We start from the raw sequence: 20,165 nt of genomic DNA, 5'->3' as shown, positions 1-20,165 counted from the left end.
TTTTTTTAATATTTTAATTCAAATTTGTATTCCCAATATTTTCAGCGACATCCCTAGTATTTCTTTGTGAAAATCCCAAAAATATTCATGTTGCTGTTTTTTTCCAGTTTCTAGGTAACGAAGTATAAGCAGTTCAAATTTGTATTTTGAAAGTTGAAAGCTTTCTCTATTTCATAAATTGCTCTAATTTCCTCATTTTCATACAAGAGGACTTATTCATACTTTATGTCATTGTCGAGGGAAATGACCTTAAACTTTTTGCTTTTAGTTCCTTATTCACCCACATCTTTTCCAGGCGCACCAGAAGATTTCCACTCTGTCGGATTTCTTTGGAACTAATATTGATCAGTTTTGTCCTGCTTTCCAAATGAAAAGACGATAGACAAACTGATATGTTATAGTTGACAATTTTTGCTTAGTAAGAATGGGCAGTTTAAGTGATGTTTACCTTCAATGGAGAAAAATGCACTATCCTAATGTAGAGGAAACAGAAGAAATGGATGATAGTCCAGATGTTGAGGAACTTTCTCAATGTAAGTTATTTGAATTTCTCTCACGATGCCTTGTATTGATAACAAAATGACAAGACGTCCTAAGTTGAAAAAAGGGGTCATTATCTTTCTGCCACGTGTTGTATTTCTAAAAGCCCCACGTGTGCTGCACAGTTCCACTACGCCTGGCGCAGTCCCCGGAACGCTTGGCATAATTCTACCACGCTTAGCACGCTTTCGTCTTGCGGCACCTGGCGTAAGTGATTTATGAAAGCCCTTAGAAACCCTTGGAAAATTAAAAATTAAAAGAAGACTATCTTGATACTTTCTGGGACATGTAATTGAACTCAACGTACAGGGAAGACCTTGCTAATGTTTAATAAATCCTATTCCAAGGGCATAACGTAAATACCAAAACGGTTATTTTTCCTCTGCACTCCAAGACGGCCAAAATATTTTCACTGCATCGTTGAAAAGCATTTCCGTCAAAAAAGGTATATAACGGAGAAAATCCGTCTAAACTGTTGTCTACCCGATTTCATGAACTTTGTTTTGCTATTTGCGTTTTAGTAGATAGAATAAACCAATTTGACAAGAGAAGATATGCTTGTGCAGTTCTGCACCATAATAAAATGCAGCGGCGCAAACCCCGGGCGCTGCCCATTTTCCTCCAAGACTTGGTTATATAAGCATCCATATGCATTTTTGCATCTTGAATGGTGCTTTTCAGGTGTTCTTTTTGGATCTTCTCAATGCTTGTTTGTTTTTGAAGATGGTGCAGCCGCAATCAGTCTTTAGGTCATCCACATATTAAGTAAAATATACTCAAGTCTACAATATATATATATATATATATATATATATATATATATATATATATATATATATATATATATATATATATATATATATATATATATATACCCATTTTAAAATGGATCATTGCTCGAAAAAAGAAAAAAGTAAAGAGTAAGTGATAGCCTAGTGTAGATAACGGGTGGGGGGAAAGGGTATTCCAAATTCATTGGCTGTAGGATTGGTCTTTTTAAGTCTTACTCACATTTAAATTTAGTTTCACCCTCTGTTGATAAAAAACAGGCTTCTAAATACTAGAAAGAGAGATAGATTGGGGAGGAAGGAAGGAACAAAGAGAGAAAACTGCAGTCCGTTACGCCTGCAACAGTTTAACGCTAAAATTTCTATATTTACCAACAATTCGATTTATCTCAATAGTGTTCAGTAAGCTTTTAATGGTTTTGACGCTGGCACTCACCACATTCCAATTCTTCGTGGCCACCACTTAATCGTATGCAGTGGCAAAAAATCACGCATCTATCTACGGTTTCAATTTCAGAGATGCACTTTTAAACAAAATGGTTATGACGGGAACACGTGCTGTGTAAAAAAGGCTAAAAAAGTTGCAACCACTTTGTAACTGTTTGAAAATTCATATAGGTTTGAGGTGGTCATTGACAATGGCTTCAAGCTTCGAAATCTTAGATGAGCGGGGGAAGGGGAGGTTCGGATCTACTCCCTAAAACTCATCCTATTTTAGATCTTTCTAAATATTCTTTATTACATGTCTTATCCACAGCTTCGTAGGATTTACATCACCCGATTTGCACCCCCCGTGCGAAAAGCTCCTGCACAGGGGCCTCCTCGGACTGTTAAAAAAAGAAAAGAAATAGTATCCATGGAGCCCTGTTTCATCATCAAACTTACTCCAGGTATGATTGTCATTAACCGGAACCCATATTACTTGCTTGGAACCCATATCCCATTAGCAGAAGAAATTAGATATAATTTAAACTCTATATAAGTAGTGCCATACCCAGTATTTTGTTCAGGAGGGCTTTATTTTTGCTGGAGGGGGAGTAGAATGTAAAGAAACGTTAAAAAACGCGACAATTTTTTTTCCATTATGAGTAGTGACAGCATAATGCTTTCCACAACACAGATAGGGGTAAACTATTAGAGCTACTAGCCCCTCAAGACGTTGTTACGTGCGCCTGACACAGTAGCGCAAGTGTGTAGTACACCTGTCAGTTACATCTTAGGGAATGTTTTCATGTGTTTGTTACGTAATAGGGAATGTTTACTTTTGCACCTTCCGTAATAGAGAATGTTTAGGATTTCTTCGAATGTTAAATAATAAGATTTAGGGTGTTACGTAATAGGTTTGTTAAAGTCCACTAACCAAGCACAGAAGTTTTTTCTGTTTTAAGGCCTTTTTCTTCAAGAGGTTTCTCAAGATGTTTCAAGACATTCCAACACATTTTAACGACAATTTTCTTCAAGACAATTTTCAAGACGTTTTGAGACATTTTAAGACGTTTTTTAAGACATTTTTGTTCAAGACGTTTTTCAAGAGGTTTCAAGCCATTTCAAAACGTTTTTTGAGACATTCTCCTCAAGAGGTTTTTCATGACGTCGCAGAAATTTCAAGACGTTTTTAAGGAATTTTTCTTCAAGACGTTTTTCAAGACGTTTAAAGACATTTCAAGACGTTTTTAAGACATTTTTCTTCAAGGAATTTTTCTAAATGATTCCTCAAGTTCTCACGGAATAGGAGAATGTTTACTTGTGTTACGGATGACACATTCACACGTGACATGCTAGACTTGGGGGTCTGTTGGGAAGTCCTACTTGTAACTGAACAGGGCACGCGAAGGTGCTACGCAATAACAGAAAACACGTGGGTGTTACGTGGTGGCGTCACACAAGTGAGCGTCATGTAATGGCGGGCACACGTGGGATTTTAAATAATGACATCACACTAGTGGTATGTTACGTAATGACGATATACACATCGGTGTTACATAATAATTTAAGAAATATCATTTTCTTTCAATGCGTTTTTCTCAAGGAGCCTTTATTTTCTAATGATTTTTGTCCCCTTTAAGTTTAGAAAGGGTCGTTTCCATCCAATGAAATGGTGGCCTGGACAGCTGAACCATGAAAACCTTTCTAATAATAGGTTTCAGGAAATAGATTCTACCAAATAAACAATTCCAAACGCAATAAGAATGCCTTATTCCGTTTACTGGATTGATTAAATGATTTCCAACCCTTTCTGAAGATAAATTTAAGCAATATTAAAAGGTATTACAGAGAGATCCTAATAAAGATCCTTCAATTCTTTTAATTAAGTGTTAGATTTCAGCCCCCCCACCACTGAAAAACGTTAAGCTTACACCTTAACTTTAAGCTGTAGAACATGCTAGTCCAAACAATTCACGCCACAGTGGAAATATGCGGCTTCCCCGTGACAATCCTGTGATACGCACTATCATTGCTAAGACATTTCCACACATTTCTTGACAAAAAATTAGGCTTAGAGTCCAATGATTCGTGTTTTGTTAGCGAGCCCTTTCGTGGTGCCTCCAAAAATACTTTACACCAAAACGGCATGACGAGGCTGCCCCTCATGGCATCCACGTAGCCTCCTTCATCACCCCTAGCACATTTTCAACCCTTTCCTACAAAAATAAGCTTATAAATCTAATATTGAACACCGTTATATTTGAACAGTGGGAGATTGAATTTCATTGTTAGAATGTGATAGTTCAAGGCAATTCACACCACTTAGCATTTAAAATATTTCTTGAACGAGCCATTTCCTTATTTCCAATGGTTTAATAAGAATTGCTTGTATGGTATAACCCTGTGGCACCCGTCATCATCATTGAAGCGTTTTCTGACGCTTGAACACCACAATAGATATTTTTTTATTCTTGTTGTTATTGTTTTCCGACAATTCCCAACCTATGTCACACTATGAATGGCACACGGCACCCTCCGCCCCCTTAATATAATGCCCCCCACGCCAAGCCTCACCACCTTGGCAGTATGTGGCTGCCTTGTGACAACCCTAAGATACGCATTACCCTCCCTAAGACATTTTCAGACATTTCTTGACAAAATATTATGCTAAGAGCCCATTGGTTTGTGTCTTCGTAGGCAAACCCTTTCGTGATGCCCACCAAAACACTTCACACCACCAATGCATGACGCGGCTGCCCCCCTGGCATCCATGTAGGTTTCGTTATCACCCCTAGGAAATTTTCAACCTTTTCCCACAAAAATAAGCTTACAAAATCTAAAATTTAACACTGTTTTATTTGAACAGCGGGACTTCGCATTCCATTGATAGAGTTTGATAGTCCAAGGCAATTCATAAAACTTAGAATTTAAAACATATCTTGGACGATCCTTCTCCTTATTAAATAAAAAAAACAAGTTTTTTTAAATGAAAGTAAGGAGCGACATTAAGACTTAAAACGAACAGAAATTACTCCGTATATGAAAGGGGCTTTTCTTCCTCAAAGCCTCCCTCTGTACGCTAAAGTTTGACTCTTTCTCTTAGCTCTACTTTTTAAAAAGGAAAAAACTTTAGCGTAAAGAGTGGGGCGTTGAGGAAGAAAAGCCCCTTTCATATACGGAGTAATTTCTGTTCGTTTTAAGTTTTAATGTCACTTCTTACTTTCATTTAAAAAACTTGTTTTTTTTATTTAATTTCTGGACGTTTTTAAATTCATGCATGTTTTGATCTTGGCTCTCCGCACATAAATAATTAAAACGAAATTTGCATATTAATTTTCTTTTTGGCTAAATGGCTTTCTCATAGTTTTAATCGTGAGATTTTGAGAAAAAAGGAGAGAGGGAGGAAGCCTAGCTGCCCTCTAATTTTTTGATTGCTTAAAAAGGCAACTAGAACTTTTAATTGTTTTACGAACATTTTCATTAGTAAAAAATATGCGTAATTTACGAGTTAACTTACGTAATGAACTTCTATGTTCGTATATTTTTATTGCGTATATGAGGGAGTTCACCCCTCGTCGATACCTCGCTCTTTACACTAAAGCTTAAATTCTGTCCCAATTCCTTAAGAATGACCCTTGAATCACAAAGGCCGTCGAATAAATAGTTGAAATTACTAAAAATACTTTCGCGTAAAGAGCGAGGTATTACGAGGAGGTAAACCCCTCATATGCGCAATAATTTCTCCTCGTTTTAAGTTTTAATGCTGCTCCTCACTTTCAGTAGAAAAAACTTCTCATATTTATTTTTTCCTTGTTTTTTTTTAAATAATGCAAAAAAATCCTGCACCCCCTTCATTAAAAGTCTCTTCCCCCATGAGAAGTTTTTCCATGGAAAGATCCTCCCGCGTACCCCCCCACCTCAACTCTCCCTCCCAAACCAAAAAAAATCCCCCTGAAATCGTCCGTACACTTCCCAGTAACCATTACTATATGGAAACACAGGTCAAAGTTTGTAACTTGCAACCCCTCCCAGGGAGACTGTGGGGTAGTATGTCGTCCCCAAAGACATAGTTATTAGGTTTTTTGACTATGGTGAATAAAATGGCTATCTCAGAATTTTGATCACGTGACTTTTGGGAAAAAATGAGCGTAGGAGGGGGCCTAGGTGCCCTCCAATTTTTTTGGTCGCTTAAAAAGGGCACTAGTACTTTTAATTTCCGTTAGAATGAGCCCTCCCGTGAAATTCTAGGACGACTGGGTCGATACGATCACCCCTGGGAAAAAAAAACAAAACAAAAAAAACAAATAAACACGCATCCGTGATTTGTCTTCTGGCAAAAAATGCGAAATACCACATTTTTGTAGATAGGAGTTTGAAACTTCTACAATAAGGTTTGCTGATACGCTGAATCTGATGGTGTGATTTTTGTTAAGATTGTATGACTTTTAGGGGGTGTTTTTCCCTATTTTCTAAAATGAGGCAAATTTTCTCAGGCTCGTAACTTTTGATAGGTCAGACTAATCTTGATGAAAGATATATTTGATATATACTTGAATATATATTTGTGATATATTTGAAATCAGCATTAAAATGCGATTTTTTTGATGTAGCTATTGGTATCAAAATTCCATGTTTTAGAGTTTTGGTTACTATTGAACTGGATCGGTCCTTACTACAGTTCGTTACCACGAACTGTTTGATTTCCGATGGCTTATAAAAATTGCTTGCATGGTAGCACCCTGCAGCACCCGTCATCATCATTTTAGCGTTTTCTGACGCTTGAATACCCCAATAGATATACTTTTGTTTTTGTTTCTGTTATTTTCTGACAATGCTCAACCCATGCCATACTATGGAGGGCACAGTGCACCCTCACCCTGAATGGATTGGCTTATTAGGCCAATTCTTGCCACCATTGCAATATGTGGCTGCCCCTTGACAACCCCATGGTACGCAATATCATTTCTAAGACATTTTCCAGATATTTTCTTAATAAAATTGTGCTTAGAGTCTATTGATTCATGTTTTTGTAAGCATAAGCTTTCGTGATGCCCCCAAAATACTTCACGTCACCTTGGCATTATGCCACTGCCCCCGTAGCATCCGTTATCATCTCTAAGAGATTTTTAGCCTTTTTCCCCCACAAAATAAGCTTAAAAATCTAAAATTGACCACTTTTTTTTGAACGGCGGGACTTAGAATTTTGCTGTTAGAATATGATAGTCCAAGGCGATTGACACCACTTAGAACTTAAAAGGTGTCTTGAACGAGCCTTCACCTTATTTTCAATTATTTTTAAAAAATTGGTCGCGTGGTGACACCCTGCAGCACCCTTCATCATTTAAGAGAGTTTCTGACACATAAATGCCCCAATAAATATATTTTTTTTGTTGCTATCATTTTCAGACAATTCCCAACCTATGTCACACTATGACTGGTCCCTGGCACCCCCTCATCATTATTAAGACATTTTCAGTCATTTTCCGTTAAAAATCAGGCATTAAACCCAGTGGTTCATGTTTTCCTAAGACATTTTCCATATATTTTCTTGTTAAAAATATGATTTAAATCCATTGTTTTTTTTTCACAAACCAATCCTCTGTGATACACCATCGGAATTCATTGGGGGGAGATGGAGGGTGCTCGTGCCATAAATAATGTGACACGGGTTGAGAATTGCCGGAAAATAATAGCAACTTAAATAAAAATACGTCTATTGGGTATTCAAGCTTCAGAAAACGCTTAAATGTTGATGACGAAAGTAAAACAGTTCAAAATAGGGATGATACCTTTTTATTGACAGTGAATAGATATAACATTATTTAACTGGATATTTCGAACACATATACAGCGTTCATCATCAGCAGTAAAACTAAAAGACATGAATAAAAATAAACTAAATTTATACCTAATAAACTAATTACATATAGTTTATTGCTCTTATTTTTTTCAATGCAACAGCCGAGGCAAATCTCTTTGACCTTTTTGGTTCAGGTTCATTAGAATTATCTGACATATTACGTGGACAGAGGTCATAGCTCTTAGGTGAGGTGATATTTACTTTATTTGACCTCAGTAAATTATCATAAATTGAGGTCAATCCAAATTCGCCTGTATCTCTGTTTATGGAATTATTCTTGAATTGAATTTTTTTAATTCCGATTGTTTCCCTGAAAGTTTGCTTTAAACCTTGGTCCTGGAAATCAAAGAAACATTTTCAAACAAAATAAAATGATTTGGAAAATTAAAGATATGCTCCGAGAGGGATGACGTGAAATCTTCAGGTTTGGTATTTTGCTTTGAAGACGATGAAATAGAATTATGATGTTTTAGCAATATCGTTTTTAAATTCTGATTAGTACGTCCCACATAAGAGCTTCCACAAGTACATGGGATTTTATAAACCCTACTTTGTTGCTCTACGGAAGTCCGATCCTTTCCAGAATTTCAAAAACTAGCCAAAGTATTACTACCTCTTAAAGCTACCTTTAAACCATTATTTTGTAAAATTCTTTTAGGTTTTTCACTCAAACCTGGAACATATGGTAGAGAACAAAAAATATCTTTCATTTCTGTTGTTTCCAGAATATCGTCAGAACATTCTAGAAATTTTTTCCTTCTTTTCGAAAAAGTCTGGTCAATTAACCAACCCGGATAATGGTTACTTATTAAAATCTCTTTTAACAACGATAATTCCTCCTCAATGAATTTTGGAGAACAAATTCTAAAAATGTGGTCAGTTAAAGATATGATTAAACCAATTTTTACTTGGCGAGCATGACCGGAGAAAAACGACAAAAATCTGTTATTGTTAGTAGGTTTTCTGTAAGTCTTAAAATCCAGACTATTTTCATTTTTTAAAAGAAGGACATCCAGAAAAGGAAGTTTATTATCCTCTTCTAATTCTATTGTAAATTTTAAATCCCCTCCCCAAAAATTAAGATGTTCTAAAAAACTTTTTAATTCCTCCACCCCATAATTCCATACTGAAATTATGTCATCCATATATCTACCTCAAAATTTGTGTTTAAAAAAATATGAATCTAACGCTATTGTTTCAATATTTTCTACAAAACAATTTGCTAATAAAGGACTTAAGGGGGCCCTCATGGGTAAACCATTTACTTGTTCGAAAAACCCCTCTGAATTGAAAAAAATAAGAGAACATGTTGCACAACCTAACTAAACTCATAATTACACCGACTTCCAAAACTGTTTCACCACCAATTAAGTCCAAATTTCTTAGTATCTTATATCTATAATTTTATATCTATTCACTGTCAATGAAAAGGTATCATCCCTATTTTGAATTGTTTTACTTTCGTCATGGAAAGGCAGTGTGGTCTTCGAAGTTATCTAAATGTTGATGACGGGTGCTGGAGGATGTTACCATGCAAGCAATTTTTTTAAACCATTGGAAATAAGGAGAAGGCTCGTTCAAGAAATGTTTTAAATTCTAAGGGGTTTGAATTGTCTTGGACTATCACATTCTAACAATGAAATGCTAAGTCTCGGTGTTCAAATAAAACAGTGATTAATTTTAGATTTATAAGCTTTTTTTTTGTGGGAAAGGTGTACCTACCTGGATGCCACGATGGGCAGCGGTGTGATGGCGTGGTAGTGTGAAGTGTTTTGGGGGGTATCATGAAAGGGTACGAAAACACGAATCATTGGACTCTAGGCATAATTTTGTAGCAGGAAATGCCTGGAGATGTCTTAGCAATAATGATGCGTATCATGGGGTTGTCCCGCATATTGCCATAGTGGCGTGAGTTGCTTGGACTAACATGTTCTACAACTTAAAGTTAAGGTGGAGGTGTTAAATGAATTTTTCGGCAGGGGGGATGCAATCTAATACTTAGTTAAAAGAAATTAACCCCTTCATATTGCTTAAATATATCTGTAATAGCAACCCTCCCCCTCTGGAATTGCTTGCTAGGGTGGGCATATTGTCACGGTGGCTTGGATATGCATAGTCTTGGTTCAAAGATACGCAGTATTTTCATTAAAAGCTCTCAGAAACAGCTCTTACTAGGGCTTAAATTTACCTCTAATATTATCGCTTCCCTATGTAATTGGTTGCTATGACCCCCACCTTTCTTTAATTCATTGTTCTTTTTGCTTTTCTTCATGTTTTATTTTTTCGTTGTTGAGTTTTAACTGCTTTTTTGTGTTTTAATAATGCTTTGTAAATTTGTTTTTTATTAATATGGTTTTATATACGACAAGGGTGTGTATCTTTTAGATTACTTGTTTTAGGATAAAACTTCGATACGTAATCATTTACATAATGGAATATCTAACGCAAAAGCTATGCAATATCTCATTGATTCAATAGCTATCTTAACCTGTCTAGATCTTGTTAGAACACTAATAAATCTGTAATATGCAGGTGTATTTAATGGACCAAAAATCCATAGCATTGAAATGCTTATGCACTCTCATGTGGAAAGGGTTGGAAACCATTTCATCGAGCCAGCAAACGAAACATGGGATTCTTATTGCGCGTGGAATTGGCTATTTCGTAGAATTTATTTCCTGGAATAATCATATTAGGAAGGTTTTCATAGTTCAAATCTCTAGGGTACCCTTCCATTGAATGGAAACGGTGCTTTTGATTCCTAATGGGGGCGCAAATTATTAGGATATAAAGGTCTCCTGAGAAAAACACATTGAAAAAAATGAAACCTCTTAAAGTATTATGTAACACCGATGTGTGCAGCGTCATTCCGTAAAACCCACGTGTGCGCCGCCATTACCTAACACCCACGTGTGTGCTGTCATTACGTAGCACCCGTGCGCGTACCCTCCTCAGTAACAAGCAGGTCTCTCCCGCAGGGTCCTAAGTTTAGCATATCACGCGCGAATGCGTCATCCTTAACATAAGTAAACACTCCTCTATTACGTAAGAACTACAGAAATCATGAAGAAAAACGCCTTGAAAAAAATTCTTAAAAAAACTTCTCGAAATGTCTCGAAACGTCTTGAAAACCTCTTGAAGTAAAATGTCTAAAAAAGCGTCTTGAAATATCTTGGAACGTCTTAAAGAAAAATGTTCAAAAAACATCTTAAAATGGCTGTAAACTTTTTGAAGAAAAATGTCTTAAAATCGTCTTCAAATGTCTTGGAACTTCTTGAAAACATTTGGAAGAAAAATCTCTTCAAAACGTATTGAAATGTCTTGAAACGTCTTAAAAAAATCTCGAAAGGAAATCATTAAATACGTCTTGAAACGTCTTAAAAAACATTTTGATGAAAAACGTACTATACACGTGCACTATTGCGTCAGGTGCGCGCAATAACGTCTTGAGGAGCTAGTAGCTTTAATTGTTTACCCCCTAAATGTTTCGTGGAAAGCATTATGCTGTCACTACTATTGTGCTTTGTTACTTGTGTATGAGTCAGACAATTGTTTTCGAGGGGTGGGGTGGGGGGGGGGGGGTTCAAAATGGGTGTATCTTCGTTCCATCAACCCCTCTCCCTGAGCCTGGCTTAGATTAATTGGGCTCAGATAGCATTAAAACTTTATGCGGTCTTTCAAAATCAATTTTTAATGAATACGTTGAATATGCTTTTCATCTATAATAATAATCTATACAATCTATATTAAACATAAATATAATCTATAATCTATATTTAAAAAAATATTATCAATATTTAACCATAAGTTTGTCCGAAATTTTGTTTCCCCCCCCCCCCAAAAAAAAAATATGAGCTTCACAGGATTGAAATAAGTCAAATAAGTCAAGTTAAAAAAAAGCACTAGCGTTGCCTATAGTAAAGGGTCATAAGGCTTCATAAGACCTCTCCTGGCCGTAGTCCGGTTTGTTCCTTCATCTTGAGATTTTTTTTCTCTCTTTATTTGTTTTTTTTCATAACGCTTTAATGTATTGTTATTTTTTTTTACCAGAGGCACTCCAAATTGAAGGGATGGTCTCAAAAGCTTTGCTTGGGGGCTCGTTCGATTGAACATCGAAAGTTCTAGTGCCTCTTTTAATAGGGAAAATACATGGAGAGCAACCAGCCCCCACCCACGCCCTTTGCCCCAAATTGCATCCAGTCAAAATTTTGAAATAACCATTTTGTTTAAAATAGTCCAAAGGTCAAATAACTATGTCTCAGGAGTGGAACCCCCCTATAGTCCCAGCACAAGTGCCCTATGTTATATAAGTTGTCCATTGTTAACATATAAGGCTTCTTATAGAAGGGGTAGTTATATAAAATTTTGAGGGGACTAATTCGATTGGAAGTGAAAAGGTCTACTACCCTTTCAAAGAATAAAAAATGATCAGAGGGCGACCAACCCCCTACCACGCCCGTTTACCGTAAAATCCACTCGATCATAATTATGAGATAATTATTCTGTTCAAAATGATCCAAAGGTGAAATGGCAATGCCTCCAGGATTGACAATCACCCCCCCCTAGCTCCCTACACAAGGGTTGTAAGTTACGGAAGTTGCCCTTTGTTAACATATTCGTTATTTCTATTCTAAAAGAGGGCATGTTTTATCCTGGATCTCCGAAAGGCTTAGGGTATTAAAGGTGAAACTTCAATTAAATATTGAGAGAGATGCCTAAAACAATCAGACTATGTTCTTGTTGGTTTTGGAAAGAGAATACCAGCAACATCTAAGGAACGACTGAAGACATTAAGTTGAAAGTTTAAGGCAAGTTGAGGAGATGTTGAAGTAGGATTGGAGGGCAACCAGTCCCCCTCACCAGCACCTTCTGCCCAACACTGGTCAAAAATTTGAAATTGCCATTTTGTTCAAACTAAGCAAAAGATCTAATAGCCATGCCTCAAGGAAGGCCATGCCCCCTGCAGCCTCAGGGCAAGGATTTCAAATTACGCAATTTGCCCATTGTTTACATGCAGGATTTATATTTATGAAACGGGGAAATGTTTGATTTTGGAAATACCTGAAAAGACTAAGGGCATCGAGTTAAAACCTTTGGAGATGGGTATGTTAAATACTTTTACCTAGGTACTTACTGCTTAAATTGGCAGTTGCTTAATACCAATTTATAAATTTGAAGTTCCTGTTAAAACGCTAGACAGATATGACCCTGCTTAAGAAGGAGAAGGTACTACCCCCTCAGAATCCTTGTGATGCTTAGGTGTTACTTATGCTTTACTGAAGTATCAAAATGTCGCAATTACGGATTGTTTAGGGCATCTGAATAACTGACCATATTTCAAACAGTAGACTCTACGAAAACTGTGTGGTTCAATCCTGCTTCCTAGGGCTATGATAGAGAAGGGTTGAGATGGCTACTGAACGTTCTACGGGTGAAAGATGACAAATTGCTAAAGATTGCCCCTTTCGGCTCACCGTTTAGGACCAAACGGAAAGCAGGTCGTCTACGGTTGATGTGGAAGGGCATCATAAAGAAAGAACTGGAAATATAAACTTCTTGGGAGGCTATAAAGAGGGAGGCTTTGAATATATTGTGATGGAGGTGGAGCAAGCGTAGCTGTGTAGGTCTGAGGCGACTTGGTGCTGTGGTGAGCTGTTCGTAGTAGTAGTAATGATAATTAAGAGAAATTCTGATCATTACTCTATTCCCCACCCTCAAACATAAATTATAATCCCCTACGGATATAATATCACTTTTTAAATGTTTTAAATTTATAATATACAAAAGGAAATATGTAGTCACACAACACAAATGTGTGTAAAAGTAACCTTACATTTTAAACATGCCCACATTAATGCTTCCATCTTATATGCCAAGGGGCTGCCGCCCTCTCAGTCTTATTTCTTGATGATGAAAAGAAATAAACTGATATGCAGAGGATAGTATATCATCTCATCCCATAGAAAAGTAGGGAAATTCAAGGCTCAAAATACAAACTTTGAAGGTTTCGACTTCCCCTTTCCGCCCTTTCCGAGGAAAATTCCCTTTCCCCTTCCCCTTTTCCCCGACTTCCCCTTTCGCCCCGACTTGCCCTTCCCCTTTCCGAGGAGAATTCTGACTTCTCTTCCGTAGCAGCTACAGAGACCGATTTCATTAGTGCCACTCTCCTGAAAGGTATTTTCAAAAGTTGTAGTGCTTGTTGTTGGGTAAAATTCTATTTTTAAATCTTGTTTAATATGCTTGGTTTTGTCTCTTCGAGCAGTCTCTTATTCTTATTCGAAGAAGCATTTTTGTCGACCTCAAGCAAGAAAAAGAAACATGAACACACGTAGGAGGCCCCCATCATTTAATTGATGCGGTTCGAAACAGATTTATCAGACTATTAACTAGTTAAACTGAGTTAACTCTGTAACCTTCATTTTGTATATATAATATACAGTAACAATTCGTATAGCTACTACTATTTTCGGTGTCCCAATGCAATACTATTTATAGCTTAGCTCAAATAAGAGAAAAAGCTATTTAAAATGAGGTCCAATTAGAAATTCTCTACAGCTGTGTCCCCTTACAAGAAAATGACTCCCAGCCCTCTATAATTTCAACATACATCTCCCAGAATATCTGTTAATTTTAGTTGTATTCACCATGGATTTAACTTGTCTTTAATAACTTTTGCAGATGACGTTTTGAATCTAAGCCGTACTTTTGGTGGATTAAATAAAAAAAACAAGTTTTTTTTTTAAATGAAAGTAAGGAGCGACATTAAAACTTAAAACAAACAGAAATTACTCCGTATATGAAAGGGGCTTTTCCTCCTCAACGCCTCGCTCTTTACTCTAAACTTTGACGCTTTCTCCTAACTCTACTTCTTAAAACAGTAAAAAACTTTAGCGTAGAGAGCGGGGCGTTGAGGAGGGAAAGCCCCTCATATACGGAGTAATTTCTGTTCGTTTTAAGTTTTAATGTCGCTCTTTACTTTCATTTAAAAAAACTTGTTTTTTTTTAATTTCTGGACGTTTTTAAATTAAAACATGTTTTGATCTTGGCTCTCCGCACATAAATATTTAAAACGAAATTTGCATATTAATTTTTTTTTTTGGCTAAATGGCTTTCTCATAGTTTTAATCGGAAGATTTTGAGAACAAAGGAGAGAGGGAGGAAGCCTAGTTGCCCTCCAATTTTTCGATTACTTAAAAAGGCAACTAGAAATTTTAATTTTTTACGAACATTTTCATTAGTAAAAAAATATACGTAATTTACGAATTAACTTACATAACGAACTTTTATATTCGTATGTTTTATTGCGTATATGAGGGAGCTCATCCCTCGTCGATACCTCGCTCTTTACACTAAAGCTTAAATTCTGTCCCTATTCCCTAAGAATGACCCTTGAATCACAAAGGTCGTAGAATAAATAGTTGAAATTACTAAAAATACCTTAGCGTAAAGAGCGAGGTATTACGAGGAGGTAAACCCCTCATATGCGCAATAATTTCTGCTTGTTTTAAGTTTTAATGCTGCTCCTCACTTTCAGTAGAAAAAACTTTTCATATTTATTTTTTCATTGTTTTTTTTGAATGATGATAAAAAATCCTGCGCCTCCTTCATTGAAAGTTTCTTACCCCATGAGAAGTTTTTCCATGGAAAGACCCTCCCACGTAACCCCCCCACCTCAACTCTCCCTCCCAAACCAAAAAATCTCCCTGAAAACGTCCGTACACTTTCCAGTAACCATTACTATATGTAAACACAGGTCAAAGTTTGTAACTTGCAACCCCTCCCATGGGGACTGCGGGGGAGAAAGTCGTTCTCATAGACATAGTTATTAGGTTTTTCGACTATGGTGAATAAAATGGCTATCTCAGAATTTTGATCCTGTGACTTTGGGGAAAAATGAGCGTGAGAGGGGGCCTAGGTGCCCTCCAATTTTTTGGTCACTTAAACAGGGCATTAGAACTTTTAATTTCCGTTAGAATGAGCCCTCTTGTGACATTCTAGGACCACTGGGTCGATACGATCACCCCTGAAAAAAAAATAATAAATAAACACGCATCCGTGATCTGTCATGTGGCAAAAAATGCGAAATTCCACATTTTTATAGATAGGAGCTTGAAACCTCTACGATTTGGTTCTCTGATTCGCCGAATCTGATGGTGTGATTTTCGTTAAGATTGTATGACTTTTAGGGGATGTTCTCCCCTATTTTCTAAAATGAGGCAAATTTTCTCAGGCTCGTAACTTTTGATAGGTAGGACTAATCTTGATGAAAGTTATATATTTAAAATCAGCATTAAAATGCGATTTTTGTGATGTAACTATTGGTATCGAAATTCCATTTTTTAGAGTTTCGGTTACTATTTGAGCCTTACTACAGTTCGTTACCACGAACTGTTTGATTTGAAAACGTGTTTAATCAGCTTCACAATGAATATAAAGATATTGGGATTTCTTTCAATGTAGAAAACCTACTGTTGTAGCTTTCCATTTTAAAGAGACAAATGACCCTATTTTTTTTTATCATAAGCTAATGCTCAAGTTCCTCTTTCTCAAAAATTAGTTTACCTTGGAATGCCTATTGGAAAAAATATGAAAGAAACTGAGAAATTCTCCCTTGAAAACTTGAAGAAAAACTGAGAATTGCTTATGCTTCAGTTGTATCTAATATTAAACACATAGATAAATTAAATCTTGCGAAAATTTATAATAGCCTAGTTGTACCTCATCTCCTTTCTCTTTGTCCGGTTTGGCAGTTTTACCCTCCTTAGACTAAAAATACTTACTTAATGAATAAATTCCACCTAGTTTCGCCTATATGTGCTATTGATAAAAGGCTACATGATTTTCGTTCTTCTTTGTCGATAGTATCTCATCCATGGTCAGCATTGTTTATTTAACTGTTTGTTGGTGTTGATTTGTATTTATTTATAGCTCTTTTTTATTGTTTTTCTCTTATTATTACATCTTATGGGCGTTTCACCCTCTTTTTTGTAGATGGGCTATAAATAAATTGATTGATTGAATATAGCTTACAACAGGAGAAACACTTTTTAAAAAATGAAATCAAATTAGTTTTCTACAGATCTGTTACCCTCAGGAGAATTATTGAATTCCAGCCCCCCAAAGTGAAAATGAAATGATACTTAAGCTATTTATTCAATTTTGTTCTAAAAATAGACTAAAATTCTGAATATATCTGTTTAAAAAAATACAAAACGGAGCTAAATTAGACATTCTCTATGTTCTATACCTTAGGAACATACATGTTTCGGAAAAAGCCGAATAAAATAAAATATAAAACGGAATAAAAATTCGACCTTCTCTCCAGTCTTCTCCCTCCGAAAGAGAAGTAGGACTCCCAATTACTTAAATAGAAACTGAAATGGGATTTATGCTATTTATTTAGTTTTATTTCCAAAGTTGCTACAAACAAATAACTGTTCATTTTTTTTTACTTGAAACATAATAAAATTATTCCCTACTGCATATGCTTTAAAACATATTTGTTTAAAAAAATTCTATAATAGAGAGTCAAAATCGACTTTCTCTACAGATTCTTTATCTCAGGAGGATTGCTGAATCCCAGCACCCTAAAGAAAAACCAAATTGATGTTACTAATTCAATTTTATTTTTAAAGTTTCCTATAGTTTTTAAACATATCTGTTAATGAAAAAGGTTCGATAAAACTGAGTCATATTTGAACTTCTCTGCAGTGTTTTCCCCCCTCAGAATATATTGATTCCCAAACCCCTAAATTAAAGCTAAAATGACACTTAAGCTATTCAGTCGATTTTGGTACAAAATGGCTAATATTTTCAAAGCATAATTTCGAAAGATGAAATTCCCTGCCTTATCTTTGTTCCTACGACCCCCCAAGAAGCTTTTTTTCTAGGTGAATGAATATTCCCCGAATCTTCTTTGATGCTAAGGAAACTCTAGAGTCTGCTTTGTCTTGTAAAACAGGAATCCAATTTACCTTGTTAAGACCTTGTAAATGTCCTATATAACGAACCTTGGCTTTCCAAAGCTCTTTCTGGTGGAAAGGACTTCTTAATTGGTCTAGAGAGACTGAATGTATTGCGCACCATCTCAAAATTATGTAACAATGATTTTTATAAGTGTGAGCATTTATTTGTCCTTGGGTTAGAATTTTAGGGGGATTGGTAATATTCCATAGCCCCACGTGGATTAGTCTCCACTAGCCTCCCCTTTTCCTGATTATCATGACTCGCTACAAAACCTCTATAGCTGATTCAAGTAGAAAAAAGGAAAATTATACCTAAGAAAATAATTGGACCCTTCCTAAAGTTCGTCCGAAAGATGGTGCTGGGAAAAAGCTGATTCCCCCTGCCCAAAGATATTGTGACCTTTGCACATTATTTAGAATGAATATATTACTTAAATTAGACTCTTTTATATCAAATTGATCTTCTGCACATCTGGAAAATACAGTTAAAAGGAACAAAACACACCAATAATTTCCCAGACCACACTGGCTAAGCATGACAAAATGAGAAGTATTTATTTGAATTTATTTCTTTTTTTTTTGCATTGAGGACAGCCGAGTGGAGGTCTCGGCCGAAATATGTGTAGTACATTTTCATTTTCGCTGGCTGTAAATATCCTCGTTTTTTCTTCCTTTCGAGTTCTTTTGTCGTCAAAAAAACACACCTAATCTCGTGACTGGTTCGAGCACAAACTCAAGAACTGACCAAATTCCAATTCAGTGATACTGAGCAAATCCCGTTTTCTTCATTTCCTCTACCATCATTACTACTACGCAACTTCTATAATTACTTTATTAATTCAGTTTGTCATTAACTCAGACAAATTCAGCGTAAGCCAAAAATATAAATGATGACCATTCTTTGAAGTCCGAAAGACATCAAAATATAAAAATGTTTTGCCCCCCGGGCCCCATCTTAGGTCCACTCGTATCTGAGACTCAATACTTCCTGTTATTTTTCTTTCTTTAGTTTTGAAACAGTGAAACTTTTACGGCTGTATCTCGTTTTCGCCACTTTTATCACATTGAACTGTGGGAATAAACAAGAAAACTAATTTTGTCAAGTTTGACAGCGCTTTTTATACATAGAAATTCAAACATGAATAATTTATTGATCTCCAAAGACAACTGTCACTTCAAAGAAAAGGTGTACTTTCTTGGGATGTTTGGTGTCTTGTGTTTTTAGCTAATTTTTTGCTGATTTTTCACTCAACTTTCTTTTCTTTTTTTTTTAATTTAGCACCTGCTACTGTCAAAAACTGAATAATTGAACATAAATGTTTTACAGTTTCCAACTTTTCTAACTTCTTAAAGATATATATGGTTGTATAAATTTTTGTATTGCCAAATCAATCAATCAGATTTCATTTTCATTGTTCTTGGGAGATTAACGAAAAAATAATATTTTTTCTCATTATTTTCCATGAATGGTAGCATTTTATTTCATTAATTTAGCCATACCAGTTGATGGAGACTGAATAGAAGGAGGGATGGGGGCCATTTCTTTAACTGATCTCTGGGTAGTGCTGAACTCACTTAGAGTTTGGGAGCAGTGGTAAATAGTTCTAATACATGCTTGTTCCGAGGTCCACGGAGTTAAATATTCGTAAATTGCGTCCCTTGGAGGAGTAGGATCCCCCATTCCAAGTTTAGTGAATTCTCCAAGCAAATCGTATCCGTTGGGAGGGGTGGTGGTGTTAGTGGGTTTGATTCCCCCCGAAGTGTTTGTCCGACTCGTAAAAAAGTAACAAATTGAATTAATTTTTTTTTTATTCGTTAAAAATTCCCCACTCCGAAAAAAGTCTTTTATTTTCATTTAATAACTGCACTTCCCAATTTCTTTTGATAAAAACAAAATTACAAAATGATTAAACCGGTAGATTAATTGTTTGGAATTTTATGCCACTAAAATTCACACGCCCGGGGCAAGTGTCTCCTCTCTCTCTTCCCTAAAACCGCTTCTGAGGCAGTTCCAAGCAGAATGGAGCATTACATAGATTTTTGCGTTACGTAAGATTGTAATAGGTTTGGAAAAGTCAATATAGCAGTAACACAATAAAATTTCTGGATGAACTATTCATAAGTTCTGAAAATAATTGATAAAGTTTTACTGCTAGAAAGCGTTTTTTAAAAGCGATTTTGAAAATAAGAAGTTGAGTAAAATTGAACAGAATTCAATAGACTGTTGTCCACGGACTATGAATATACAAAATAATGGTGTGTTTAATTCTTACTCTAACTATCCATTGATGTTATTTCTGAGAATAATAATAAGGAATAAAATGTGGCTTCATGAATACTTGAGCCCTCAGAACCTGACTTTCCACGTTAAGTTTCTTAGGTTCTACACTAGGTCCACATTATCGAAGTGCAACTTTTTTTAGCTTCAAAGCATTTTGCTTGGCTCTTAACTTTTGGCTCTTAACTTTTTGCTTTGGCTCTTAACTTTGCTTGGCTCTTAACGTTTTGCTTTGGAAAGGATTTTCGCTGCAAATAGCGTTAATACTAATAATTGACAGTTATTTGTAATCCAAAAGTAAGTATTGA

General features: G+C 35.9%; 1 protein-coding gene across 2 annotated transcripts in view; it reads left to right on the top strand.

Annotated features, from left to right (window-relative positions):
- Positions 1–341: 341 nt before the first annotated feature.
- LOC136030997 (synaptotagmin-4-like) overlaps positions 342–20,165 on the top strand; it is a 340,989-nt gene continuing 321,165 nt past the window's right edge. Inside the window, exon 1 of one of the 2 annotated variants that reach the window (XM_065710157.1) lies at positions 342–533. In XM_065710157.1, the coding sequence (XP_065566229.1) occupies positions 425–533 (109 nt within the window). In that variant the 5' untranslated portion in view covers positions 342–424. The remainder of the gene's footprint in view (positions 534–20,165) is intronic. The other variant, XM_065710156.1, reaches the window with a different exon arrangement.

The sequence above is a fragment of the Artemia franciscana genome, chromosome 9, assembly GCF_032884065.1.
Source record: "Artemia franciscana chromosome 9, ASM3288406v1, whole genome shotgun sequence".
In the NCBI taxonomy this organism is placed as follows: Eukaryota; Metazoa; Arthropoda; class Branchiopoda; order Anostraca; family Artemiidae; genus Artemia; species Artemia franciscana.
The sequence above is the reverse complement of the archived record's forward strand: the minus strand, read 5'-3'. Positions and strand labels throughout refer to the sequence as shown.